Raw genomic sequence first — 26150 nt, 5'->3', positions numbered from 1 at the left:
TTCATAGGACCAGATGCTGAGATGGTGTTTTGTGGGTTTCGAAGAACAATAATAAAAATATCCTGCAACTTTTTTTAAATATTTTATTCCTTGCAATTTTAATCATTAATCGTAATCAATATGTACAAAATATACAAGAAAGGTACAATTTATTCTTTCATTATGATCACAATCAGTTAATATTAATATTAATGTTTTAACTTTTTTCATTTTCCACTTTTTTTCGTTTGTTTATTTTTCATAATTGTAGTAGTTTTATTTTGCGTTTTTTGTGTTTTTTCCCCATTATTTTTGTCCTAACGTGTAGAGTTACTCTGTGTTGTGTTCTACCGCGTGCGGGTGGTAGTGCATTTCCTCCCGCGCGACTACTATTAAAGTTTTGTGTATGTGTGTGTTTTTGCATTCAACGCTGCTGCTTCGATGGTTTCTTCAATTGATTATTGGTTAATTTTTTTATGGTTGTTTTAATCGTCTCATTTATAACAATAGATGTGTGTTTTTTTTTATTTTTGATGAATATTTCTTTCCTTTTTTTCGGCCACAGTGCCTGTTCCATAGGGAAAGAGTGCAGCTAGGGACGTTCCCACTGACGCGCTATTTCAATTTGGGTAAGCTTGCTGTTTTCTTTTATAAGTCATTGTTCGTTTTCATGTGTGGGTCTCACATTCAGTACACAAACATATAATTTTGCTATCTAAATAGAGTTGCTTTTCTATCTTACAACGCGTTTTCAGAATTAGGTTTCTCTGCTACGGGTTGCATTGAGTTTATTTATTTTTAGTTCTTCACAACGGTGGAAGTGAAAATACCGGCATTTCTACCAATCTAATGAGCAATTTATCTTTTGCGCTACGAATTTCAAATGACACAAATATACGAATCGAAACATTATGCGTTTTTTTTATTTCCGTTTGTAGAACAGTGCGCCCTTCAAGCATTTCGGCACGTGAAGTAGTGTGGGGTCACGTGCCGAACAACAAAACATTGACAAGACGTTACAAAGAAACGTTACAAAAGCTGCCTGAAACTCCTCCCGCACATTAACCAATTGTGCAACGCTGCTAATAAGGAGTAAAACTTATCTGCAAATAGGCGCGGTTCACAACCATGGGCAGGACACGTGTGTATGGTTTGTATGCACTAGGATGGGTCAAATAGATCGGATTTGAATATGGCAATTTTGATCCCATTTGAAGTTCTCAATAATTGGACAATTATTTTTGGGAATGTTAGTCAATTTTACAGATTTTCGTATTGAACAATAATTTGAATAGAATTTAGTATGAGAGACATTTTCAACATGAAACTTTGTTTTTTGTTGACATTGATTTTAAAATGTTACTCTATTATTATTTTATGGAAATCATTACTACTTTAGATCCAAAATTAAAAACAATGTGATAATCCGGAAAACAACTGATATCTTCCAATATTTAGCACATTTATTAGGAACTTCCAAATGAGAATGCAAATTTGCATGTTTCCTCATTTCATACAAATGATGACCCAGGCTAGTATGTTTATATGAACGTATGTATGTATGTTATTATGTGTGGCAGCGTCAACTGGCGGCATCACAAAACTAGGTTTTCATTCAGGAGAAAAATGAATCGATAGAACGAATGACTGTGGCAAAATATTTGCACTCATGTTGTGTCACTTTGTCATCACCGCAACACATATCGGTTTGCAATCCTGTGCAGGTGATTGTTGGGTTTGTATCATTTTCAGTAATCTATGTACAAACAAGAATTCTGCGTAATATTCTGTGGTTTAGGTTCTTATCACTGTAGACTTCTAAAACAGCATTATGTTCTGACGTTTATGTTTTTTTCTGCAACGCCATGTATTAAGATTATATTTACACAAATGGGGTGTGTGTGTGTGAACTGCACGTAGTACTAGCCTTAAGTTATTTCCTTTAAAAATAAAACAATAACTTCAATCGTAGGGAACTTATTGCCTAGATTTTCTTTTTCCTTTATTTGACAGCAATGTTGCACGATTTATGCAAACATTATCGTTCCTTAGAAACAGTTTATGAGACCTACCTTGAATCGTTTACAGTTAGCTTATATGAAATATTGATTTTATACATTTTATAACCTCATTAATTATTCTTCTTCTTTTTCTTCTTCATCATCGTCATCAGTTACACACTATCAGAGTAAATCTAATATTTAAGCTTCAACAATTACTTTCGCTCTATTGTATTTACATAATATAAATAGTTTACGACAGCTCCACTCTGCGCGCTTCGATATATCGTACAAATCGTTTCCTTTATCAGGAATAAAGACAAAAACTAAAAAGAACCTATATTACACACCTGTCAACAGAAAAAAAAAGAAAACAATGATTCAATAAATTAGAATTAATGAGAAGAGGAAGCGGAGAACCAGAACTCTCCTCCTGAACTCATTTTACCAGCATGTACAAAAAATCTCTTTCAGTTTCAGTTTTCCATCCTCCGATGTATGGCGGTACTCAAAATAATTAGGATAAGAACATCGTGGGTAACAAATTAGCAAGAACCCCCAAATGCAGTTTAATGATTTGACAAAAAAGCTGTTGGGAAATACGAAAATGTATTCTAAACTGTATTCTATATTCTAATTTCTGTGGGTTCCAGGACCGACGTAAGAAAATATTTCTATACGAAACCAAGATCGTTATTCCATGACTTGCTGAACAAAAAAATACTGCAACCCTCGAACAAATTGACAACAATAATTTTCTAGCCAAGACGAGAAGTCATTAGACTTCTGTTTTTGATTTTCTGTGCCAAAATGTTACCGATCCTAATTATATTGAACACCTCCGATGTATTTGGATCGTTACTCCAAATGAAGCACTGCCAAACCAAGAGTAGGACTCAGCAGCGGTTTCTCGTAATTATTCAACAAGTCGCCTCATGTCCGATGTGGATTTCTTCTTTTTATTTTTTTATTATTTTTGCTTCACGGTGGCTTACATTATAAAGAGTTCATAATACTTAAAAATTATGATCAAAATCACAGTTGTCACATAAACTTCCTTCAACTTCTTCTTCCATCTTCACGCCACGATTTACGCCATTATTTTCACGCGTAACATCGAAAGGAACTACGTACAACTTAAGCTGCGCAGCTCCAACCCTTTGCAAATTCTGCCTTTTTCTCTGTAGTTCTGTTAAGAATATTCAACCACTTAATTATAGCTTTCTATAGTGTACCGCTTTTTTACTCATATCTTACCATATTACTCAACAACTTATCTTCCAACGTTCTACTCTCCTTTTTCTAATCCTGTCTCACAAACTCTCTATAAGTAACCTTCTTTTCAACACGTGTTTCCTATTCTGCTTTTTTAAAACCCTATCGTCCTATCACTGCACTAACGGGTTGTCGTGACGGCGATTCCCTAATTTCCCTTTAATCTCTCCCGCGCTTCCTTCCTCTAGCTGGTAGTAGCTTACCACTAAAATATGTTTCCGTATTATAATCTTAATGAGATCAATTCGCATCCTCTTCCATCGAACGCACCACTTTCCTGCTGGTGCTGTTTCGATTTGCGTCGTCAAAATTCGAGGGGTACTTTGTCACAAGTTTGGGATCGTACTCACCGCACCTCATCCGCGGCGTCTCCTTCCTACACGGTGGCAATCACTATCAACAGGTACTGGATGTTGGCCACACGGTGCATCAGGTCCGGCGCGATCCGTGCCAGGTTCTCGTTCGCGAACTCGCACGAAGGGAAGATGTGTACGACGTAGGCCGCCTGCGAACTGCCCGGCGCGGCAATGTTCACGATGCCGGCGGCCTGCTTCTGCTGTAGGTAGGTGATGAAGCCGGTCTGCAGGTTGTTCTGCTGCTGGAGCACATCCATCCGGTCGCGACCGCACGGCAACGCCAGAAGCATACAGTGCTCTTGGTCCATCTGTGTGGGGGTTGGGAATTAGAAAAAAAAAGGATTATTTATGGAAAAATGCACCTAGATGGAATTTGAGTACACATGTAAAAATGGTTGATGAAGACAATGTTTTAGTTTATCTATACAGCTGTAAACAACAATTTTTATTTTCCAATCTGGATAACTTAGCCATTTGTTTAAATTTTTCGGTTTCATAGTCATAGAAAATCTACAAAAATCAAGTCAGCCTAACTGTAGAATAATATAATTTTATGAGATCGCGTAGAAAGAACTTCGATTGAAAATATTCGTCGCCTAGGTCGTTTCCGATTGTATAGAGTCGTATTATCTTTTATATCGTTCGTAATTATTAGTTTTAAAGGCTGCGCAAACTTCCTGTCTAGTCGGAGGGTCGTCGTGTCAGATCGGTTTAGTGTCCCACCTAACACCAGGACTTGGGCTTGATTGAAAATATGCAGATGCATATGCAATATGCATTCACAGGGCTGTTACAAACTAGTCGAATTCCAATCCGCGAAATCCGCGACTAGCAAATTGAAAACCGCGACTGTAAAAACAAATCCGCGACAAACAAAAATATGGTTTCTTACTTATAATTACAAGTTTTATAAATTTAAATTTTTCAATATTTTTGCTTTTAATCTATTGGCATTCGTCAATAGAAAACAAAAAGAAAGAACATTCACTAATTTATGTAATATCTAAACTATGCAGTTTTAACGCTTTAACCATATCATGAGCCACAGAAAATATATGTGCAGCGTTTAACTATGCCCGGAAGTAATTAAATGTTTAATGTTGCCGGGAAACCCCCCATTTGAATCGATGTTGTATCATTGCATTTCTTTCTAAGTAAGTTGTGCAGATGGCAGTCTGTTGTCATAGGTAAATACCAGTTAGATGCATGGCTATATTTGAATTATATTTTTAGCAAGGATGCTAACGATCATTCAGTAATTTGCGTTCGATCATTTAGTAGTTTGTCAATAACACATTCCAGAAGCTGAATTTCAAAATATGTTGTATGGTGGACTTCTAGTGCGAATGTTTTTCTACAACTCTGCCTAATGGTTCATTGTTTGAATTCCACTAGTAACGGAGTTATAGCTATAGTTTCAGTAACTTAGACTAAATGATAACAAAATTCCAATCATTTAGTTTAAGTTACTGCTACTAGCGCTATAACTCCGTTATTAATTAAATTCTAATAACGAACCATTAGACAAAGTTGAAGAAAACCCTTCGTACTAGAAGTCCACCATACAACATATTTTGAAATTCAGCTTCTGGAATGTGTTATTGCCAAACTACTAAATGATCGAACGCAAATTATTGAATGATCGTTAACATCCTTGATTTTTAGTACGCTATATAGTATTCTTCTAATCTCTACTATCGTTTTAAAAGGGCTTGGACGCATCAATAATCCGTCAAGCTATTTATTGATCAGTCATTGCATTGTGTACTTCCATAAATCCGCCAGTTAGGAAATAATATAAGACCATTTTTTTTAAGCAAGCGATTCTCTACAGAACTCTGCAGAGGTCCAAGCGAAGCCTGACGAATCTGATTTAAAAGCACTCAGGCAAAATGAAACCAGATGTGGACAGGAAGGTAATGGATGGGTATTGCTAAGCTTATACAACACGGCAGTCTCGACACGTTGTTCATTTCACGGAAGAGCGTCAAGCGAAGATAACATGCAGTAGACATCCCAGAAGAGGCCGTAAGCTTCATGGTAGGCCGCGTTTACGATGCCGTTTTGCCATCTATAGTGAGCATTACAACGTCGTATATCGTGGTATATCCTATCCATCGTAGGATTCGTTTGGAGCAGTGGTGCTCAGCATTTTGGGCGTTTTTCCCATTTATTTGCTTGTTACACAATGAAAAAGAGCTTTCTTCTAACAAGTTAGTACTTGCACGAAAGCTTTCAAATATATCTATCAGCTGAAGGTATTAAAACGAATATTGGTATTGAAATCACTCCGTACAACTTGATCAAAGTAAAATTACACTGCGGCCCGCGGGCCGCACCTTGGTCGTTTCGTACGGAGTGAATTTAACACCAATATCCAGTTTATTACCATCAGCAGAAAGATATATTTGATTGAAAGCTTTAGACCAAGTGCTAATTTGTATGGGTAAAACTTATTTTTATTGTGTGAGAAGCAAATTGAGGAAAAAACGCCCAAAGTGCTGAGCACCACGGGCTTGGAGTCTCAAGGCTCGAGTTCAGTCAGACAGTTTGCTGCAATTGAGTAATCACGAACGAACTCTCAATGGATATAAGAACAGCGAGGAATTTTGAAGCGAAGGTAATGGAACAAAAACTAGCCTACCAAAAAGCTATTGGAATGCATAATAGAACAAAGGATGAATACTGAATGGTTTGAATGAGATGCCTGCAATAGTCATTGAGCATGGTACAAAACTAGACGCAACTGATGGTCGGACAATTTAAAAAAAACCTCTCGTTCGACCGACGATATTCGGATTTCTGAATATCGCCCCATTGCATTGAAAGGCAATCTGATCCTTTCTCACAAAAAGAAAGGTCGAACAATCCACAAAGATTTTCTGTTTGGGAGATAATATTGGCGAGAATGGTCAAAATGTGGCATTCCTAACCTAGACATTAATCTTTCAGCTTCAGCAGCAAGTTAACATACCACCGGAGAACAGATACACAGAACCATATTTGCACCACCCTTAGGAAAAAAAAGCTATACAAAGCGGCAGGAGCCCCACAATTCCAGTCCTCAGGGAGAAGCCGGAGCCGTCGGACCCTATCATCGCAATTTTTGTCTAGTTTATTAGTGTTTTTGTGTTGTTTTTTCTACCAAATTTTATCCTTACAATCATTTTAATGTGACGGTCCTTCTGGTCTTCCTCTTAATTAAAATTGCTAAATCCTTCTAATTCCTTTCCGCAATGGCGTTGAACCCAAAATTATAACTTTCAAAACACCTAAATAAAGACAGCTTCGATCAGCTATAAGTTCCGTCCCGGTAGTTGCAGTTGTGAATATTACTGCGTTTGATTTGACTTTATCGTAGACCGTCTATGCAGCGCAAGTAATCATAATTGTAATACCGCAATTTGCAGCACAAAAGTTCTAAGCAATAAAATAAATAGCTCTCGGCATTTCGGTAATCCAGAAAAATCAATATGATCGATCTGACAATTCGACAGACTTTTTATGTGTCCACTTAAATCAACATCCATCTTCTTCTTCTTTCTTTCTTCTTCTTTCTTTCAAAGGATAATAAAATCTGTTTCAATTATGAAAATTTGGCTAATAACAAAAAATGGGGTTCTATCCAATAAGATCGAAATCAGGTGATTGGAAGAACACGTCACGATATGGACATATCTCCATGAGTGGTAGTGCGAATTCCGCATAAACCTGCCGATCGATAGAACTAGATGTAAAACAGAACAGCACATGGGGAGATCGTTGCCTGGATCTTTTTGCCTGTCTTGGCACGGTGGTTTCCATACCACTAACCAAGCCGTCCACAACCAGGGCGTTAGGCAAGAAGATTCACGCTTCGATTGTGTGCTGTTCAATAGATGGTCTTCCTTTCTCCCTTTCACCCTCTATCGCTTCATACTTGTTCGCGCCCTAGCGAATGGCTTTCAATCTAATGATTTTCAATTATCTTTCGATTATCTACTCCCTCATACTTTGAGTAGAAATGACCGATAAAGCCGATAAACAAATCATTCACCAGAATCTATGTTCACTCAAACACTCCGTCGAGGAGGTTGGCCGTCATTCGGGACAGAGCCATGACGTATTTAGTACCTGTAGTGTAGTTTGGGGCCCTCCTTAGCCGTGCGGTAAGACGCGCGGCTACAAAGTAAGACCATGCTGAGGGTGGCTGGGTTCGATTCCCGGTGCCAGTCTAGACAATTTTCGGATTGGAAATTGTCTCGACTTCCCTGGGCATAAAAGTATGATCGTGTTAGCCTCATGATATACGAATGCAAAAATGGTAACTTGGCTTAGAAACCTCCTCGTAGTTAATAACTGTGGAAGTGCTTAATGAACACTAAGCTGCGAGGCGGCTCTGTCCCAGTGTGGGGATGTAATGCCAATAAGAAGAAGAAGAAGTTATTTTGACGACAATATACTAGGTCTTGCGCTGTGTCAGTTCTAGCTTCCTGGAGCACATCCAATCTTTGGTTCACTAATTTGATAGAGTGGAATGCGGTTTGCTCGACCTCCTTAATAAATTGCCATACAACGCAAGCGTGACATCATCAGCGAAGCCTACTACTATGACTGAGATGGTACAAACTCGTCTTATGACAAGTGCATATAAATATATTAGGCTCTAATTTTAATTATTACTTTTGCATATGCTAACAATTATCCTAATATTTGATCCGGGAGCACTCGGGATAATGCGAAGGAGCCACCGCCAGAGACCAGCGGAGAGAATGAAAGCAAATCTGGCTTCACAACCTTCACGAGAAATTTGTGAAAACGTGATGTGACTTTCAGTATAAGCAATTATTTCTTTTTCTTTAATACAGGTCCTGTCTATGGAACTGATATATTTATCTTCAGCAACAAATAATGTTAATGCGCTAAATACAATACACGCACTTGCCCGGGGCCGGGACAAGGCAAGAGAGTAAATTACTGTCAAATTATGCACTTGTCCGGAATACGATGGGAGAGCAAAATGTCGCCTTCTTGTAAAGCGTACTTGCCCAGAATAATGCGAGAGAATGAATGCTTCATTTTTTTACAGCACGCAATTGCCCAAAATAATGCGAAAAAGTGAATACTTCCTTCTTTTAAAGCACGCGCTTGGCCGGAATAATGTAAAAGAATGAATTTCTCCCTCTTTTAAAGCACGCATATGTCCGGAATAAGGTGGGGGGGTAAATTACACCTTTTAAAACACGTGCGGTCCTGTCTCGAGCTTGTGACGCGACCATGCCGAGGAAGGTGCGACCACGGAACTGCAGGCCACAGGTATACTGGTGGAGCGATGAAATTGCAGCCCTTCGAGCAGCCTGTCTCCGGGCTAGAAGAAAAACGCAAAGGACACGCTTGGTGGAAGTGAGGGAGGAACGCATCGAGCAATTCAAAGCAGCGAGACTGGCTCTAAACAAGGCCATCAAAGAAAGCAAGAAAGCCTGCTTCGACAGACTGTGCCAGAGCGCCAACTCGAACCCATGGGGAGACGCCTATCGGGTGGTGATGGCCAAAACAAGAGGAGCACTGGCTCCTCCCGAGCGATGTCCAACGAGGCTGAAGACTATAATCGAGGCACTATTCCCGCACCACGGCCCAACCCACTGGCCGCCAGCAGCGAGGGTAGCAAATGATGAAGCGGTGGAGAGGGTGACGGTAGAAGAGATATTGACGGTGGCAAAGTCCCTCGACCCGAGTAAAGCACCTGGTCCGGACGGGATCCCGAATATGGCATTGAAGGCAGCCATAACGACTAACCCGAACATGTTTAGGTTGGCCATGCAGAAGTGTCTGGACGAGAGGACATTCCCGGATATATGGAAGAGACAGCGTTTGGTCCTGTTACCGAAACCTGGCAAACCACCAAGAGACCCTCAGCGTACAGACCAATGTCTAATAGACACGGTAGGGAAGCTACTGGAGAAGTTGATCCTGAACAGACTGTCGCCGTACGTCGAGGAGGTAGGAGGATTATCGAGCGAGCAATTCGGCTTTCGGAGAGGAAGGTCTACTCTGGGTGCCATTAATTCGGTGGTTGACACTGCAAAGGTCGCCATCGAATGCAAGCGGCGCGGTATACGTTACTGCGCAGTAATAACACTCGACGTGCGGAATGCATTCAACAGTGCGTGCTGGATGGAGATCGCGAACTCGTTGCTTCGGCTGGGAGTACCGGTAGGGCTGTATAAGATTCTGGGAAGCTACTTTCAGAATCGATTATTGATCTACGAGACAGACGAAGGCATGGCTACCGCCCCCATCACGGCAGGTGTCCCACAGGGATCAATTTTGGGTCCATTGCTGTGGAACGTGATGTACGATGGCGTGCTGCGGTTGAAGCTCCCGCCAGGAGTCAAGTTAGTGGGATTCGCCGATGACGTAACCATGACCGTGTACGGAGAATCCGTCGAAGAGGTCGAATTGACTGCAGCCTATTCGATCAGCCTAGTGGAGGAATGGTTGCGCAGCAAGAAGCTACAGTTGGCGCATCATAAAACGGAGATGATAGTCGTTAACAATCGGAAATCGGTTCAGGAGGCGACAATTAGAGTCGGCGGCTGCGACATCACCTCCAAGAGATCTCTGAAACAATTGGGGTGATGCTCGACGATAAGTTGAGCTTTAAAGTCATGTCGACTACGCCTGCCAGCGCGCGTCGACGGCGATAGCGGCACTATCGAGGATGATGGCGAACAACTCTAGGGTGTGCTCCAGCAAGCGCAAGCTGCTGGCAAGCGTGGCGGTTTCAATACTACGATACGGAGGACCAGCTTGGGTGTCAGCGTTGAGCGTAAACTGCAACGTGCGAAAGCTGGAGAGTACTCATAGGCTAATGTGCCTGAGAGTTATCAGCGCATATCGCACCGTATCTCGCGAAGCGGCATGTGTACTCGCGGGCATGATGCCTATCAAACTGGTGGTAGAGGAAGACGAGGAGTGCTACGCCCTCAGGGGCACCGATAACGCTCGAAGGAATATAAAGGCAGCAACGGTAGCCAAATGGCAGAGAGTGGGACAACTCGCCTAAGGGAAGGTGGACCCATCGCTTAGTCCCAAGTGTGTCGGCATGGATTAGCAGACCTCATGGGGAGCTAAACTTTGGCTTGACCCAGTTCTTAACAGGCCATGGATGCTTCAAGTGGTACCTACACAGGTTTGGTCACGCGGCTTCTCCCACCTGTCCGCAATGCCCAGACGTGACAGAAACGGCTGAACACATCCTGTTCACATGTCCTCGGTTCGAAACGGAGAGGAGTGCGATGTTGGGGCATGCGGAACGGACACCAACACCGATAACATCGTCATAAAAATGTGCCAGAACCCAGAACAGTGGAGAGCGGTTGCAAGAGCGACGTCCAGGATAGCCGACATCCTGCAACGAAGTTGGCGCATAGAGCAGCAGCAGGCAGCCGTTACGAATAGCGGACCATGAGTCGTGGAAGTCGTGAATATATATGTCGATAATGGATGGGAACGACAGCGTCGCAACTGTATTCAGCTTGCGGCGAGCGCGTAGCCGCAGAACGTGGCGAAACGGCCGGGTTCGGAGGAGCTCCCGCTTTCGGGGAACTTCTCGTCGGAGTAGGTTAGATCCGCCGTCGGGGACTATCCGAGTCGTTCGCGATCGCGACCGAGGCGGGAGCCTAAATGGCTCAATGAATAAGGTGAGAGCTGAATGGCTCAAGGCAAATGAAACTCGGTTATCGGAGTAGGCTAGGTCCACCGCCGGGGATCAGCTGAGTAGACCGTGGCGTGCGAATGTACCGGCTTCGGGTCGTCGGGGCACCATTGAACTGGAAGTTATCCCCACCCGGAATCTTTGGATTGACCTCGGCACTCGCCCGGTCACCCGTTGAGACGGGTCGTCGGTTACGGGGGAGCTTCCGACGTCGGGGAACTCCCTGTCGGAGTAGGATTGATCCACCGCCGGGGACTATCCGAGTAGTCCGCGACCAAGGTGAGAGCTGAATGGCTCATCGGTTAAGTAAGAAGCTGAAAGGCGCAGTTCATGGGAAATCGGTTAATCGGAGTAGGCTAGGTCCACCGCCGGGGACCAGTTGAGTAGATCGTGCCGCGTGAATGCACCTGCTTCGGGTCGTCGGGGCACCACTGAACCGGAAGCTATCTCCACCCGGAATCTTTGGCCTGACCTCGGCACTCGTCCGGTCACCCGTTGAAGTGAGAATGTGCGTAGGACTTGAGCGGATCTATGAACATGCATACCAGGTGAATGTGTAGTGTTGGTAATGTAACAGCCATCCACGAATGCGGGTCGTCGGTATCGGGGGAGCTTCCGCCGCCGGGGGACTCCCCGTCGGAGTAGGGTAGATCCGCCGCCGGGGGACTATCTGAGTAGCTTGCGAGCACGTTGAGAGCTAAATGGCTCTAAAAATAAAAAGGAAAGTAGATGCGTTGCTGAATGGCACAAGGAAAAAAAAAAGTAAAGGGCTTAAGGGCCCACGCTTTTGTGTGCTTGCTGGCACCAATAAGGGAGCCAAAGGGCTCAGACGTATGACAAAACATCGAAGAGAGGCACTGTGAAAGGTGTTGTTTTGGGAGGAGTACTTTTAGTACTGCTTTTCCCACAGAAGTAATACTGAAAGGTAGTCCTGGGGAATTGTGCATTAGAAGAGAGGGTAACTCAAGTAACCTTCTGTTGCTTGGGGGGGTTTAGGGGGCCGGGCGGTCGGCCCTTCGGCCACCCGCGCCAACCCCACCCCCTGAGTGATAATTTAAGGTGTCTGTATGCAGATTTGCCTTCACCCCTCTAAAAAAAAAAAAAAAAAAAAAAAAAAAAAACACGTGCTTGCCCAGAATAATGCGAAACAGTGAATGCCTCCTCCTTTTAAAGCACGCATTTGCCCGAACTAATGCGACAGAGTAAATGGCACCTTCAGTTAAAGCATCCGCTTCTCCGGAATAAGGCAAGAGTGAATGCTTCCTTCTTTAAAAGCACGCATCTGCCCGGAATAAGGAGGGAGAGTAAATGCCTCCTTCTTTTAAGGCAAACGAGCAAACAGGAAACATGTCCAATATCTTCAATTCATCAGGAAACTTTCGCTCCTGGAGCAACAGTGTGAAAATCCTGGCCGTGAGCCAGTGAGTTCGGACAATTCTTGAGCACAGATGACGGAATACCATCCGGGCCGGCAGTGTACGAGCTTTTCAATTTTCTTATGACTGACAGAACGATCTGCTCATCGATTATAAACGCATGTAAATTTAAAGCATTTCTTGGTGTGAACTGATTTGATCGCTATTTGATCGGCGGTGGCCCTGATGGCATTGAAGGTACTTAGGAAATGTCGAACGAACAAATTACACTTTTCCAGCTCTGAACTGGCGATTTCTTCTTCAAAATGTAAGCACGAATCCAGACCTACTTGCTTTCGTTTGGAAATAACAAACGACCAAAAACTTTTGGGATTTTTACGGTGTGATAATTGCGTTCGAAGCACGTAACGACGATAAAGGAATCGATTGTATACACGATATGCAGTAATGGAACGGTTAAACTCCTGCTTCGTAATCAGCGTGCGATTCTTGCAGTACTGTCGCAATGCTTTACCCTACTTCGCTTTAGCCGACGCAGACGACTGTTCGACCCGGGAGACGTAGGCTTCAGATATCACAGGGGCACTGGCTCCTCAATTATACGACGAACTTGATGAGTGAAAAAAATAACAGTATCATCTATACTGACGTCAAGTTCGATGGGTGACCACCAGTCAATACATGAGATAGCATCATTGCATGCGGCCATCAGTGCAACGTTCGAGATTGCCCCTCTAGATGGTCGCTCTTACGGCGTACGGCCCTAGCCTAGTCTAAGTTGTCTGCAGACTTGCAATGGCCATATTCCACCAGTAAATTAGTGGTTTACCTTTTCTCGGTGACCCTTTCCGCGGCATAAATGCGTCAAATGCACGACGACAGTTAGTACATCACCTCATGCAGCTTAAGGGATGCGAAGAGGTTTTCTCTCTGGGTATTGATCCAAGTATCGCTGTGCACGCTTTGGCTGACCTTACGACGGTCTTCCAAACCGTTGCTTTATGTGAACTTCGTCATCTCTACAGTTCATGTCGCTGGTCAATCCAGAACTATAGAACGTAACGTCAATGATCGACTCCACACCATTCCTATATTGGCGAGAATCACGTCAAGTTTGATTAGAGCCTCTAGAAGTCCCCTAGTGATGTGGGAGCGGTTGGGCCAGGGCGCTAAAGGCGCCGCGCAACTTAGAGAAACTTTGCACACAGGTAGTTGTACCCTGTTATACCTAAATGTTGTCATCTTTAATTCGCAGCATGACTGTGAAGACTGATACCAAATGTGTGGTTAACTTCACATGGCAATGCAGATGTTTTTTTCTTTTCAAAAATAATCGTACAGATTCCGGTTCGCGCAGTCTTCTGAATATTCAGAGCATTGGTGGCGTATTGATGCGGGTGGCATGTTGCTATTGTTTGAGGGGCCATTTTCTAAGTACAGTTAGCGGGCCATTTGAGCGGGTGACGGACGAATGATATGTGTGAACACCACCCGGATTGTTACAAGATTTGATGATTACCTTGGGCAACGGGGGACACACTACAATAGAGGTTAATCTCTAGTAATTCTTTTCCACCTAAGATAATGATATTTTAGCTGCGGGGTGCGAGTAAAATGCGTCGTAACTTCTGCGTCTTCAAGAACGAACTGTGGGTTCAGTATATCGAGACGAATTCAAATGCGAATGTGAAGCGACATGCGAAACCAATTATTACGCTTGTTCGTCTCGCCATCCGGCGTCTGTCGGGAGACGGAACATACGAACTTACTTCGCCGTAACCGCATTGTCTTCGATGGGTGGCACGAAAATCTTGTTGATGGGGCGACGAAAGATCGTTCCTCCTACCAGCACGTCAACAGTTCGGACTAGGCCATCATCACCGGGGTAAACCATTATAATGCGGCCCACGCGTCAAACGGTTGGCCGTGGCGTTTTCCAGAGAAGGTTCGGCTGCAACAGTGAGCGTTCGTCTAATTTTAATAATATAATGAGTCGGTGTGATCACCAGCGGCCAGCGGTGAGATGGTCAGTGGTCAGTGGTCAAGAGTTCAGCACAACTTCGTTCTCAACCAAAACGGTAGTTAGAGACGACAGAGTTTCCGACAGTTAAAAACTAATTGCAGAACATAGCCCATGATGCGTTGAATCATCTGGAAGTTACTGCAATTTGTCAAAAGAAAATGGAAGGGTTCATTATCTACCATCGGGCTGGCAATAACACCCTGATCGTCCGAAATGTGCTTGGCTGCGTCGAATTCGTAGACTACCCTGTGGAGATATTCAGGGCAGTCCCACCACATGCTGTTGTTATTCAGGGTTTCATGGGGCTGGTCTCGTAAACCGAAGACAGCAGGGTCTCACAATATCGGAAGCTTGTTTGCTCAACTGATTTAGTTTCAAAATATCAAAGAACAGCTCAGCGCAGACCCACAAGTCTACCTTAGCTACCTTATCCATCGGGAATGTTGCTGGATACTCGGGAATTGCTGGATACTCGGGATCGAAGCTTTAATTTGCCCTATTACGGGCTAAGGTACGCAAGGCGTTAATAACAGGAAACGGGTAAAATTGGCTGATTTCTTGAGCAGACACAAACAGTTGGCAAACTTTTTGGTCACAAAATTAATCTGGTTACTGTCCAGAATGACGTGACATGAATAGGTTTGATTATTCTTACTAAACAACGACACAACTACTAGTGGGCAGCAATACAGTCTTTCATGACAAGGCCAAGTTAGACAAGCAGGTGTTAGATACGGGTAGGTCCGTGGAAGGATTCCTCTGCGACGTTGGTTAAATCAGCTCAGATGGAACCAGTGCTAGGCTTACCACTACTTCAACAGGAAACGTTGCTTTTTGTATCGTAATTGGGTATCTCATTATCATGGAACAACGTGTGGTGTATGCGTTTGCACTCGCGGCACGACTGATAGGAAGGCCATTACGGTCCGATGTGCACCGCTGCAAATCTTGCACACTTGCCAATCAGTGCCAATCACTTGCCAATCGCTTCATGACTAATCTGATAAATGAGGCATTCCGAGAAATGTTTTTTGGCATGTGTGCTAAGGAAAAGATTTGGGAATAATCACGTTTGTAGTTGTCTGGCTTTAATTTTATATGAAGCAAGCAGACACATTGGATGATAGAATTGTTCGACTACGGCATTAACTAATAATTAGGACCAGAGGAATTTTCGTTTCTAGGATACCATTTCTTTTGGTTCGGCTGCTTTATATGAAAATCCCATCATGTAACGCATCCAAATTTGTTATTTCATTGTACAATGGCTGTCATATAATGCTGGCTACACAAAATGTGTTGGAAAAGCTTCAACCTGATTAGGGGTGATCGGGGCAATATGGGCCACCTAAGGAAATCGTTCCGAAAAGCGCTGAAAAGCTCAAAAAACATCGTTCAAATGTAGTTGACTTATACTAGAGAATGTTACCTTTCATATAACGTCGATGAATGACGAAAAATGCGTTTGGAAATTGTTGGAATGCACTTTTGAAAATGTATTGATATCAAAGTGTGTTCCCGACTATACGGGGCAATATGAGCCACCATTTGGGGCAGTATGGGCCACCCATCCAAAACGTTTATTTAGGCGAAAAAAGTATCGTAATATGGAAGAATATAATATTCCTACAACAGTTGTGAGCAGGCTTGTAAAATGTCACCTGCATGTCATTTGACTAATTTGTTCATAACTTTCTTTAGAAGCCAAATTTATTCCATAATTTTAGATGTACTCATAACGATTGAGTAGGGCTATATTTTTGTCCAAGGGTACATTGCTCTAAATATAACATCTGAGGCTGTAGAGTGAAAACTCTCCAAAATGTCACGTGTCATTTGACATAATGTCATTTGAATGACATTTTGCCTCCCACGCCCCAGATTACATATTTACAGCAATGTCTCGTTAGACAAAGTTGTAGGCACATTTAAGCGCTATAAGTTTGTCATACATCATGAATTGATAGCTACCTTCTGTAAAAAGTTCTGGGAAAATTATACAAACAAATGCGAATGACATTTTACAACACTGGTTGTGAGTATTCCATACCAAATAAAATAAAAAAACCGCACAACAGCGGACTGAACCGATTTGCCACTCTTCACCGTTTGAACAGCCACATTTCAATTGGCCAATGGTCATTTTTTCTGTTTCAATCGCAGTAATGCGCTGTTGTAATTTTTCCGTAATGAATCTTACATATATGATAATATTCTTGTATTTGACTACTGAAATTTGAACTTGTTTGTATTTTAAGGCCTGATATCTTGCTCTGTGCAGGTATGCCCATATTGCCCCATAGAGACTGGTTTTGGGAAAAAAAAGTTTTATGATAAATTCAGATTTGTATCAATACAAACATGTGTGTACAATACTCAATTTTAATATATCTTTTGATTGTGGTGTATTTTTGACCTGTATTTTAATCAATTTTGTGTCAAAACCTTATTTATAAACTTCAAATCTTATAATAATTTTGCCTATGCAGCGAAAATTTACATTTTCAAGTGTATTTTCATGTTTGAATTGAATTTTAATGCGGTTTTCACGTTGATGCATATGTGTAGCATCCTTTTAAAGATCATATAACTTTTACATGATAAAACTTGTCAATAAGCTCAAAATGAGGGTGGCTCATATTGCCCCGTATGTTCATATTGCCCCTACTACCCCTATATGAAACCTGTGACCAATCGAATTGTGGAGTGCTCCAATTACCGACGAAAAACGTACAAAATCATTTCCCTGGTTCTTCTCAAATCATTGAGATTTGAAAAGTCCTTCGTTGACGGTAGGTAGGTTTTCGTGAGGGTCGATCTAAGACGGATCAAATGTTTAGCCTGAGACAAATCCTTGATGAAATCCGGGACCGACAGATTGTAGACACAACTTCTGTTTATTGATTTCAAAGTAGCGCAGGTTTCAGTGAAATGAAACGAATTATGGCAAATTATGTTAGAACATGGTTTTCCAGCGAAACTAATACGGCTGATTTGTGTAACGTCGGATGAATCTAAATCAAGCGTAAGATTTCGACATCATTTGTAACCTTAGATGGATTGAAGCAGGGCGAAGCAATCTCAAATTTACTTTTCAATTAGGAGCGAGTAGCAGGGTTGGTGTGCAACGAAGCAGTCCATTATGTGGGCTTCGTGGCCGTGCATTTGCGACGTCAATCGTCTAGACGCATATGCTGTGGAGTGTGGGTTCGATTCCCGCCCCCGTAAAACGAAAAGTTCTCCACTGGTCTCCACTTCATGGAAGGCCGCGTACACAATTACTTTTTGCAGTTGAAGAAGACCTGAGGGCACTAAATGTTCAGGTGCATTGAAAGCGATTGGACCAGGATTAAGTCCAGAAGGATACTCTATTCGGCGTAGGCTTATCGAGAAGGATCTGTAGCGCATCAAGTATCAGGTAAGTACCAATCGAACAGCCTGGATATGCTAATCCGAGTGAGAAAAGCTAGCCAAAAGCTGAAGAACGGCAATGCGAAATAATGCGAGAAGATCAGAAATCCCATCGAACTGTATAGAACTATCAGGGGTTTTAGTGTGGTTGACACGATAGACTACTGAGGGCTTGCTTGAGCTTGATATTTGCCAAACATTTCCATTGTGCTCGACTCTAAATATTGCTTTGTTGTTTCTCATACTCTAAACGAAACTTTTCAAAAATATACTTACTTGCATCTTCCGTGCGACACCATCGATTTGCGCCGGCTCAAGGCGCATCCGTTGAGCGATCCGTAGTGGAGGCGTCGTGCCGTCGCTGTTGCTGGGCAACGAGCTGCCCGCCACACCCGGATTGCCATGCACAAAGTGCATCTGAACGGCTGCCTGGTCGTTCTTCAGTGCCAGCAGTCCTTGCCACATGACCGGATAGCGCTGAAGTAGTGCCTCCAGCGAATCACTCTGTGCCGGTGCGGAAGGACCAGCAGACGGCATTGGGGCAGTAGCGGCTCCTCCAATTGGTGGTGTCGCTGCCTGCAAATTTCGGCCAGCAGCAGCCTGTTGCTGTTGTTGTTGAGTTTGCTGTTGGCTCAGTGGAACCGGCAAGCTTCCACTATGGGCGGGCAACGGAGCACCGGATACCGGAGCGACCGCTGCGTGACCTAATAGGGAAGGATCAAAACAATCGATCAGTTGATCGTCGTCTGATTGCCGGTACAAACTGTATTGGGGACGATTGTAACTACCTGTCAAAGAGACACGGTCACGCTGTTGCTGCTGCTGTTGGGATTGTGGCTGTGGAGCCAGATTAGCTGGCGATGCCGGAGGTGGAGTCTGACTAGGAGTTCCAGGGTAAGATCCCGGAGGGAATCCTGCTCCGGTATTGATCAAATTGTGTGGGCGATGTGCCGGCGGTGGTTCAGCACTTAACGCCCGCGGAGGGGCGTTCGGTCCTGCTGCCGGGTCGTAAAAGCGGGTAAGTGAATCCGTGTAATTGTGTGGAACACGAGCGCTTGCAATATACACTTGCGCCACTTGTGGTGAATCTGAGGATGGGAATAGAAAAAAAATTATGTATGATCTGACACAAAAACATGTGTGTGTGGATTTTACCTGTCGAACGATCGCCAGGACTCTGCAAACTGCTCGGAACAGCAGTCGTCGTCTGGACACGTGGACCACTCGCTGGGCGACGCAACTCGAGAGGCGGACTCGCTGCCACACTTTCTTCCATTTCGGACAACTCACGCTGATCCACGGAACCGGGCAACATCGGTGACCTGCTGCTCGAAGAAGACAATAATCAGTAACTGTCCTAGATAGAACCAAATGCTTATTACAAACCTTGGTATGTGGATGTTTCCTCTGCCGTACATATACTTGGCATACTCCCGAGACATTCCGCCGCGGAAGGTTGGGTCGTTCTGTAAGGATAGAAATTTCCATTAGATTGAACACAAAACTCATCATCACAGCACATAAAGAAGTCAAATTCAACAACCGGAAGAGATGATCAAAACAAAACTAAAACATTGAAATATTATGAATGTGCGTACTACTACCGGTGTGATTGGCGACATTTGCTGCTGATGGGCCGGCGGAGGACTTTGTCCCCGAGCGATAAATCCCGCCACCAAATCTCCGTGCTGTATCACATGTTTAGAAACAGAACAGCACAGCGACGATAATCCGTTACGAAGCATTAAAGAGATTTGAAATGAATTTTAGTTATGTTCATTTGGAACGATTTTTTTTTTTTGGATAATGGATTGCATGAATAAAAAATAACAAATAAAAATTTATATAAGTCAGAAAATGTTTTGTTTATGTTTCATAACGATGACAAATTTCATCAGCTCTCGATTGATAACAAATCTTAAAATTGTTCTGTATTTTTACAATATAGATTCACTTGTGTTTGTTTTACATTTGGCTACCCGCTTAAACTTGTAAAACAACAAGAATTTTTGATCAATATAGAAAAGTACCGTCTAAGACGAATTAAGTACTGTCCATTTAATTCCACCAGTTAATTTTCGTTATCTTTGCAGATACGTATTTCGACCACAACTGTGTGGTCGTCTTCAGTGTCTTGTACTTGACTCGACTTGAAGAAAACAATCGCAACTTACACTATTTATACTACGCTAGGTACCTAATCTAATCTTATTTGCCTACTTTATTTACCTATACAGTAAATTACTTTATTGTTTAGGTAGAAACTTGAAGAGCCAAGAGCTGCCGTTTCCCTGATCCTTATTCAACAGCGTTGTTTGTACCTGTCGGTGGATTTCCAAACTCTCAGCAACATCGAGTTTCCATGGGAAGAGACATTTCTTAAGATTTTAATATTTGATGCCGTAATTGGGTGATTTTCCTTATACACATGCTCTGCTACCTTAGATCTAAATTCGTAATGTAATCCCTTATCGTTTTCTCTTTTCGCCTTACTCACTTCCGCCATATGTTCCTTGAACCTTATATCTAATGATCTTTTTGTTTGGCCTACATAGATTTTTTCACATTGGGAACAACTTATCTTATAAACGCCTGCCTTATTCAACATTTCTACTTTATCCTTCGTTGAACCCAATAGAGACTTGAGTTGGTTGCTTCTACTGGAGAATACTAGATCGATGCCGAATTTCCTTAGTCGAGGGCGTAGCTGGTTGGTGATGTGCTTATCATATGGGACCGAAACTCTTTTCAGCGGCTCCTCTATCGGTGTCAGCGTTGTATGTCCATTTCGTCGTAGGGTCCTTTCCTTCTTGTTGATGATCGCTCGTATAGTCCTCTCCTGGTATCCGTTGATCTTCGCTGTTTCCAAGATGTATTGTAGTTCCTTCGTTTTTCCTTCTTCGCTCAGGGGTATCGTCTGCATCCTGTGGATCATGTGATGAAATGCTGCCATTTTATGTTGGTACGAATGGTTCGATGTATATGGGATGACTCTCATGGTGTTCGTGGGCTTCCTGTAGATTTCGAGGCTCAATGTTGTATTTGCTTCTCTGATGACTAGTAGATCCAAGAAAGGTAGTTTACCTTCTTTTTCCTCTTCGAAGGTAAATTTGATGTCCTTATGCACGTTGTTTATCGCTTCCAAAATCCTGGGTTGATCCTTTCGGTTGATGATGCTGAAAATGTCGTCGACGTATCTCCACCACTTCTGGGGTAGTATTCCTTGTTCTTGTAGGTTGTTCTCCAGATTCGCCATGAACAGCTCGCACAAAACGGTGATAGCGGATTTCCATCGGTGCTCCTTTCGTCTGTTTGTAGTAGTTGCCACGAAATGTGAAGTAGTTCTCCGTCATGCATAGCCTTGCCAGATTTAGGTACATCTTCACCTTTCCTCGCCATGTTGTTTCCGTCCTTTGTGTTAGCAGCCAATCCTCTAGAAGATTCAGAGCATCTTTCACTGGAACGCTAGGGAACAATGCCGCTACGTCGAATGATACCATTATATCCTCTTCTTCGATGTGTCCTGATTCCAACAGCTTCTGGGCGAACTCCTGGGTGTTGATGACTGACCTGCTAGGGAATGGTTTCGGCATACTTTGGAACTCCTTTACCAACCATTTGGCTATGTTTTGGGTAGGGGAACCCAGTGATGAAACTATCTCTCGCATCTCCTTGCCGGGTTTATGGATTTTTGGTAGTCCTTTAATCCTAGGTAGAACCGGGTTTACTGTCTTTACTCGGGCTTCTCCGATGATCGCCTTACACTCCTTTATTGTTTTGTCCGTGAGTCGTATTAATCCTGGTAGCGGATCCACTCTCAAATGTCTATAAGGTCCTCCGTTGATTTTCGTCGTCATCTGTTCGTCGTAGTCCTCTTTATCCATTACCACTACTGCGTTTCCCTTATCGGCCTTTACGTAGTATACTGGTTTTTCCTTAAGCTCCTTTAGAATCCTCCTTTCGTCATGGTTCGTTGTCCCGTGCCGTCCTTCTTTGATGGCGTCTGCGACGATGTTCCTCGCTGTATTTTGATCCTGTTGCTTCAAAATAGTTTATCACTGGGTTCCCCTACCCAAAACATAGCCAAATGGTTGGTAAAGGAGTTCCAAAGTATGCCGAAACCATTCCCTAGCAGGTCAGTCATCAACACCCAGGAGTTCGCCCAGAAGCTGTTGGAATCAGGACACATCGAAGAAGAGGATATAATGGTATCATTCGACGTAGCGGCATTGTTCCCTAGCGTTCCAGTGAAAGATGCTCTGAATCTTCTAGAGGATTGGCTGCTAACACAAAGGACGGAAACAACATGGCGAGGAAAGGTGAAGATGTACCTAAATCTGGCAAGGCTATGCATGACGGAGAACTACTTCACATTTCGTGGCAACTACTACAAACAGACGAAAGGAGCACCGATGGGAAATCCGCTATCACCGTTTTTGTGCGAGCTGTTCATGGCGAATCTGGAGAACAACCTACAAGAACAAGGAATACTACCCCAGAAGTGGTGGAGATACGTCGACGACATTTTCAGCATCATCAACCGAAAGGATCAACCCAGGATTTTGGAAGCGATAAACAACGTGCATAAGGACATCAAATTTACCTTCGAAGAGGAAAAAGAAGGTAAACTACCTTTCTTGGATTTACTAGTCATCAGAGAAGCAAATACAACATTGAGCCTCGAAATCTACAGGAAGCCCACGAACACCATGAGAGTCATCCCATATACATCGAACCATTCGTACCAACATAAAATGGCAGCATTTCATCACATGATCCACAGGATGCAGACGATACCCCTGAGCGAAGAAGGAAAAACGAAGGAACTACAATACATCTTGGAAACAGCGAAGATCAACGGATACCAGGAGAGGACTATACGAGCGATCATCAACAAGAAGGAAAGGACCCTACGACGAAATGGACATACAACGCTGACACCGATAGAGGAGCCGCTGAAAAGAGTTTCGGTCCCATATGATAAGCACATCACCAACCAGCTACGCCCTCGACTAAGGAAATTCGGCATCGATCTAGTATTCTCCAGTAGAAGCAACCAACTCAAGTCTCTATTGGGTTCAACGAAGGATAAAGTAGAAATGTTGAATAAGGCAGGCGTTTATAAGATAAGTTGTTCCCAATGTGAAAAAATCTATGTAGGCCAAACAAAAAGATCATTAGATATAAGGTTCAAGGAACATATGGCGGAAGTGAGTAAGGCGAAAAGAGAAAACGATAAGGGATTACATTACGAATTTAGATCTAAGGTAGCAGAGCATGTGTATAAGGAAAATCACCCAATTACGGCATCAAATATTAAAATCTTAAGAAATGTCTCTTCCCCATGGAAACTCGATGTTGCTGAGAGTTTGGAAATCCACCGACAGGTACAAACAACGCTGTTGAATAAGGATCAGGGAAACGGCAGCTCTTGGCTCTTCAAGTTTCTACCTAAACAATAAAGTAATTTACTGTATAGGTAAATAAAGTAGGCAAATAAGATTAGATTAGGTACCTAGCGTAGTATAAATAGTGTAAGTTGCGATTGTTTTCTTCAAGTCGAGTCAAGTACAAGACACTGAAGACGACCACACAGTTGTGGTCGAAATACGTATCTGCAAAGATAACGAAAATTAACTGGTGGAATTAAATGGACAGTACTTAATTCGTCTTAGACGGTTTAATACATTCCACTAAAAAGAGCTTAATATATTTTTTTCATAGAAAAGTAGAAATCGAGCAGGGTCAACACTCACCTGGTTGGATTCATAGGCCTGCGAAGGTACAATGTGGCCGCCAGATTGTTGCACGTGCCGCATATGAGATGCGGGCGGTGGCGGCTGTTGACCTGGTTGTCCCTGTGGACTGATCGATGGCACAGCTACGCGAGAGCTGCTCGCACCTGTTGAGAAGATGAAACGAACAAACATTAGTATCGAATATTTTGGTTGCATCTTCATATTCGCTAGTGGGAAGTAATTAAATTTCAACCTACCCGTTACAATCGGCTGTTGGCTCTGCAGGTGAGGTTGCTTCAGCGGAGGACTTGCGACGGCACCGGTTAGTATCTGCGGCTGGGCATGCAAGTGAGGAGATACTCCTTTGCCTTGCTGAATTGTCACCAGCTGCGATGGTGAGGGTGGAGGAGCGTTCTGTTGTTGCTGGTTGCCACTGACCCCCGGAACGGGCCCGGATGAACTGATGTGATTCGGTTTGACCAATCCAACTGGTTGCTGCTGCTGTTGCTGCTGAAGCGTAATCTTAGAGCCCACAGGCCCTGTAGAATGCTTTCCAACGACATGCATGTGAGCAACGGTTTCTGGCCCAACCTTGTGCTGTTGTATTTTGATGTGTTGACCACCATGAACCGTTGTTACAGTTTTATGTACCACTGTAGCCTGACTCATGATGGGTTGCTGATATTGGATCGGAACTCCACTTGCAGTGGAAATTTGGATGGTTTGCGGTTGTTGTTTTCCAAGCACACCTGGCTGTTGTTGTTGTCCTGGTTGACCATGTCCAAGCTGTACCGGACCCTGGTGGATAATTTTGCCACCACTTTGCAACACCGTGTATCCAGCGGGGATCTGATGATGCCCAGGTGGTGCTTTGTTGCTGTGAATGATGATTTGTTGCGGAGCTCCTTGTGGACCCGACTGATTCAGCGGCGGAAGTTGGTTGCCCTGTTTGTGAACGACTTGCGGGGAATGTGGTTGTTGAGACTGTATCTGTCCCGGCTGGCCTTTGGGGTTGGTAATAACAACCTGGTGAGGCATTCTCGGAGACATAGGAATGTTTCCCATTTGATGAAGATTGGGAGGAATATTGATCAGAAGGTTTCCACTACCGGGTGGATGATGTATAGCTGAGGGATGACCCGGTTGCGGTGGTGGCCCAACTTTGTTGATGATCGTATGCTTGTTGATTGTCATTTGTTGCTGTGGCATCGGATTTTGAATGATAATCTGCTGTTGTGCGGGATGCTGAGCCATGCCTTGCGGTGGTATTCCCTGAGGAGGCAATTTCATGCTGGTGCTGGGGTGTATCTGCTTTCCAGTTGTGGTGTGTATTGCCCCCGAAACAGATCCTGCTTGTGGAGGAATGACCGACTTGTATACGATCTGTGGTTGAGATTGCGTTGATGGCGGGTAAACTGATTTCCCAGGCGGAGCTTGCTGACTAATGATCTGCTGTGAGCCAAGTACATGTGCCTTCAATGAGTGCGGCTTTGGAACATTCTGCTGCAGGACTGTTGGAGGTTGCTGCATTCCAGGACCCAAAGAGTGCTGGATGAGTACAGTGGCAGTACTAGCATGCGGCGATGGTACGACTACAGTAGGCGCCGTAATGTTAGTAGTTTGAGAAGGCATTGTCAACGGGGTGGTCTGTTTGGCCAATGCAGCTGAAGACATCTTCTGAACTTCCATTTGTTGAGTAGGATGTGGATTAACAGTAGTGTTCGGCGTAGGAACCCTCGTCATGCCAGGTGGAGCTGCTAATCCTAGTATCGGTGTTTTGTTGGGGATCGGCGAGGCCGACGCAGAAACCGGTTGTGTAGGGGATGATTTGTGATGATCGATTGCACTTTGAGCCGCATTCGCAGCCGCTGCTATGACTTTCTTAAGCGGTTGAGGAGCATTCGGCATATTCAAAAACTGACCGTCTTTTCCGTGTCGAGTTACTGTAAGCTCACCGGTGGCTGGGTCGAGCTCCATCTTGACGTCGTCAGCAGATTTGGACTTCTCCTTTGATTTGTCTGCCAACGAAGCCATCTCATTTGGCCGAGTTACCGGAACGCTCGGAGTAATCGGTGTTGTTGCAGATAATGTTCCAGGAACAGCTGTCTCGTCAGCTTTACCATCCGAATGGATTTGCCTTGTAAGGCTCAATGCACGTTCGTCATTACTATCGTTGGATGTTTCCGATATCTTACGATCCTTACCTTTACGACCAGCACGCGGTGACTTGCGTGCATCGGGACCCATTGCTGAAAATATTATTAAAAAAATAGTTGCTAGAATATGATCTCTATAA

The 26150-nt window shown here is 43.5% G+C and overlaps 1 protein-coding gene across 7 annotated transcripts in view; it reads right to left on the bottom strand.

Annotated features, from left to right (window-relative positions):
* Positions 1-69: 69 nt before the first annotated feature.
* Positions 70-26150, bottom strand: part of LOC134212005 (protein split ends) — a 417127-nt gene continuing 391046 nt past the window's right edge. For 5 of the 7 annotated variants that reach the window (XM_062689469.1, XM_062689471.1, XM_062689473.1 and 2 more), the window contains 8 exons: positions 24112-26103; positions 23873-24018; positions 19715-19804; positions 19503-19582; positions 19272-19441; positions 18905-19204; positions 18393-18820; positions 70-3918 (listed from right to left, as the gene is read on the bottom strand). In XM_062689469.1, the coding sequence (XP_062545453.1) occupies positions 3631-3918; positions 18393-18820; positions 18905-19204; positions 19272-19441; positions 19503-19582; positions 19715-19804; positions 23873-24018; positions 24112-26103 (3494 nt within the window). In that variant the 3' untranslated portion in view covers positions 70-3630. The remainder of the gene's footprint in view (positions 3919-18392; positions 18821-18904; positions 19205-19271; positions 19442-19502; positions 19583-19714; positions 19805-23872; positions 24019-24111; positions 26104-26150) is intronic. The other 2 variants (XM_062689470.1, XM_062689474.1) reach the window with 2 other exon arrangements.

This window comes from Armigeres subalbatus, chromosome 2, assembly GCF_024139115.2.
Source record: "Armigeres subalbatus isolate Guangzhou_Male chromosome 2, GZ_Asu_2, whole genome shotgun sequence".
Lineage (NCBI taxonomy): Eukaryota > Metazoa > Arthropoda > Insecta > Diptera > Culicidae > Armigeres > Armigeres subalbatus.
Note: the sequence above shows the minus strand (reverse complement) of the source record. Positions and strands in the feature narration are given on the sequence as shown.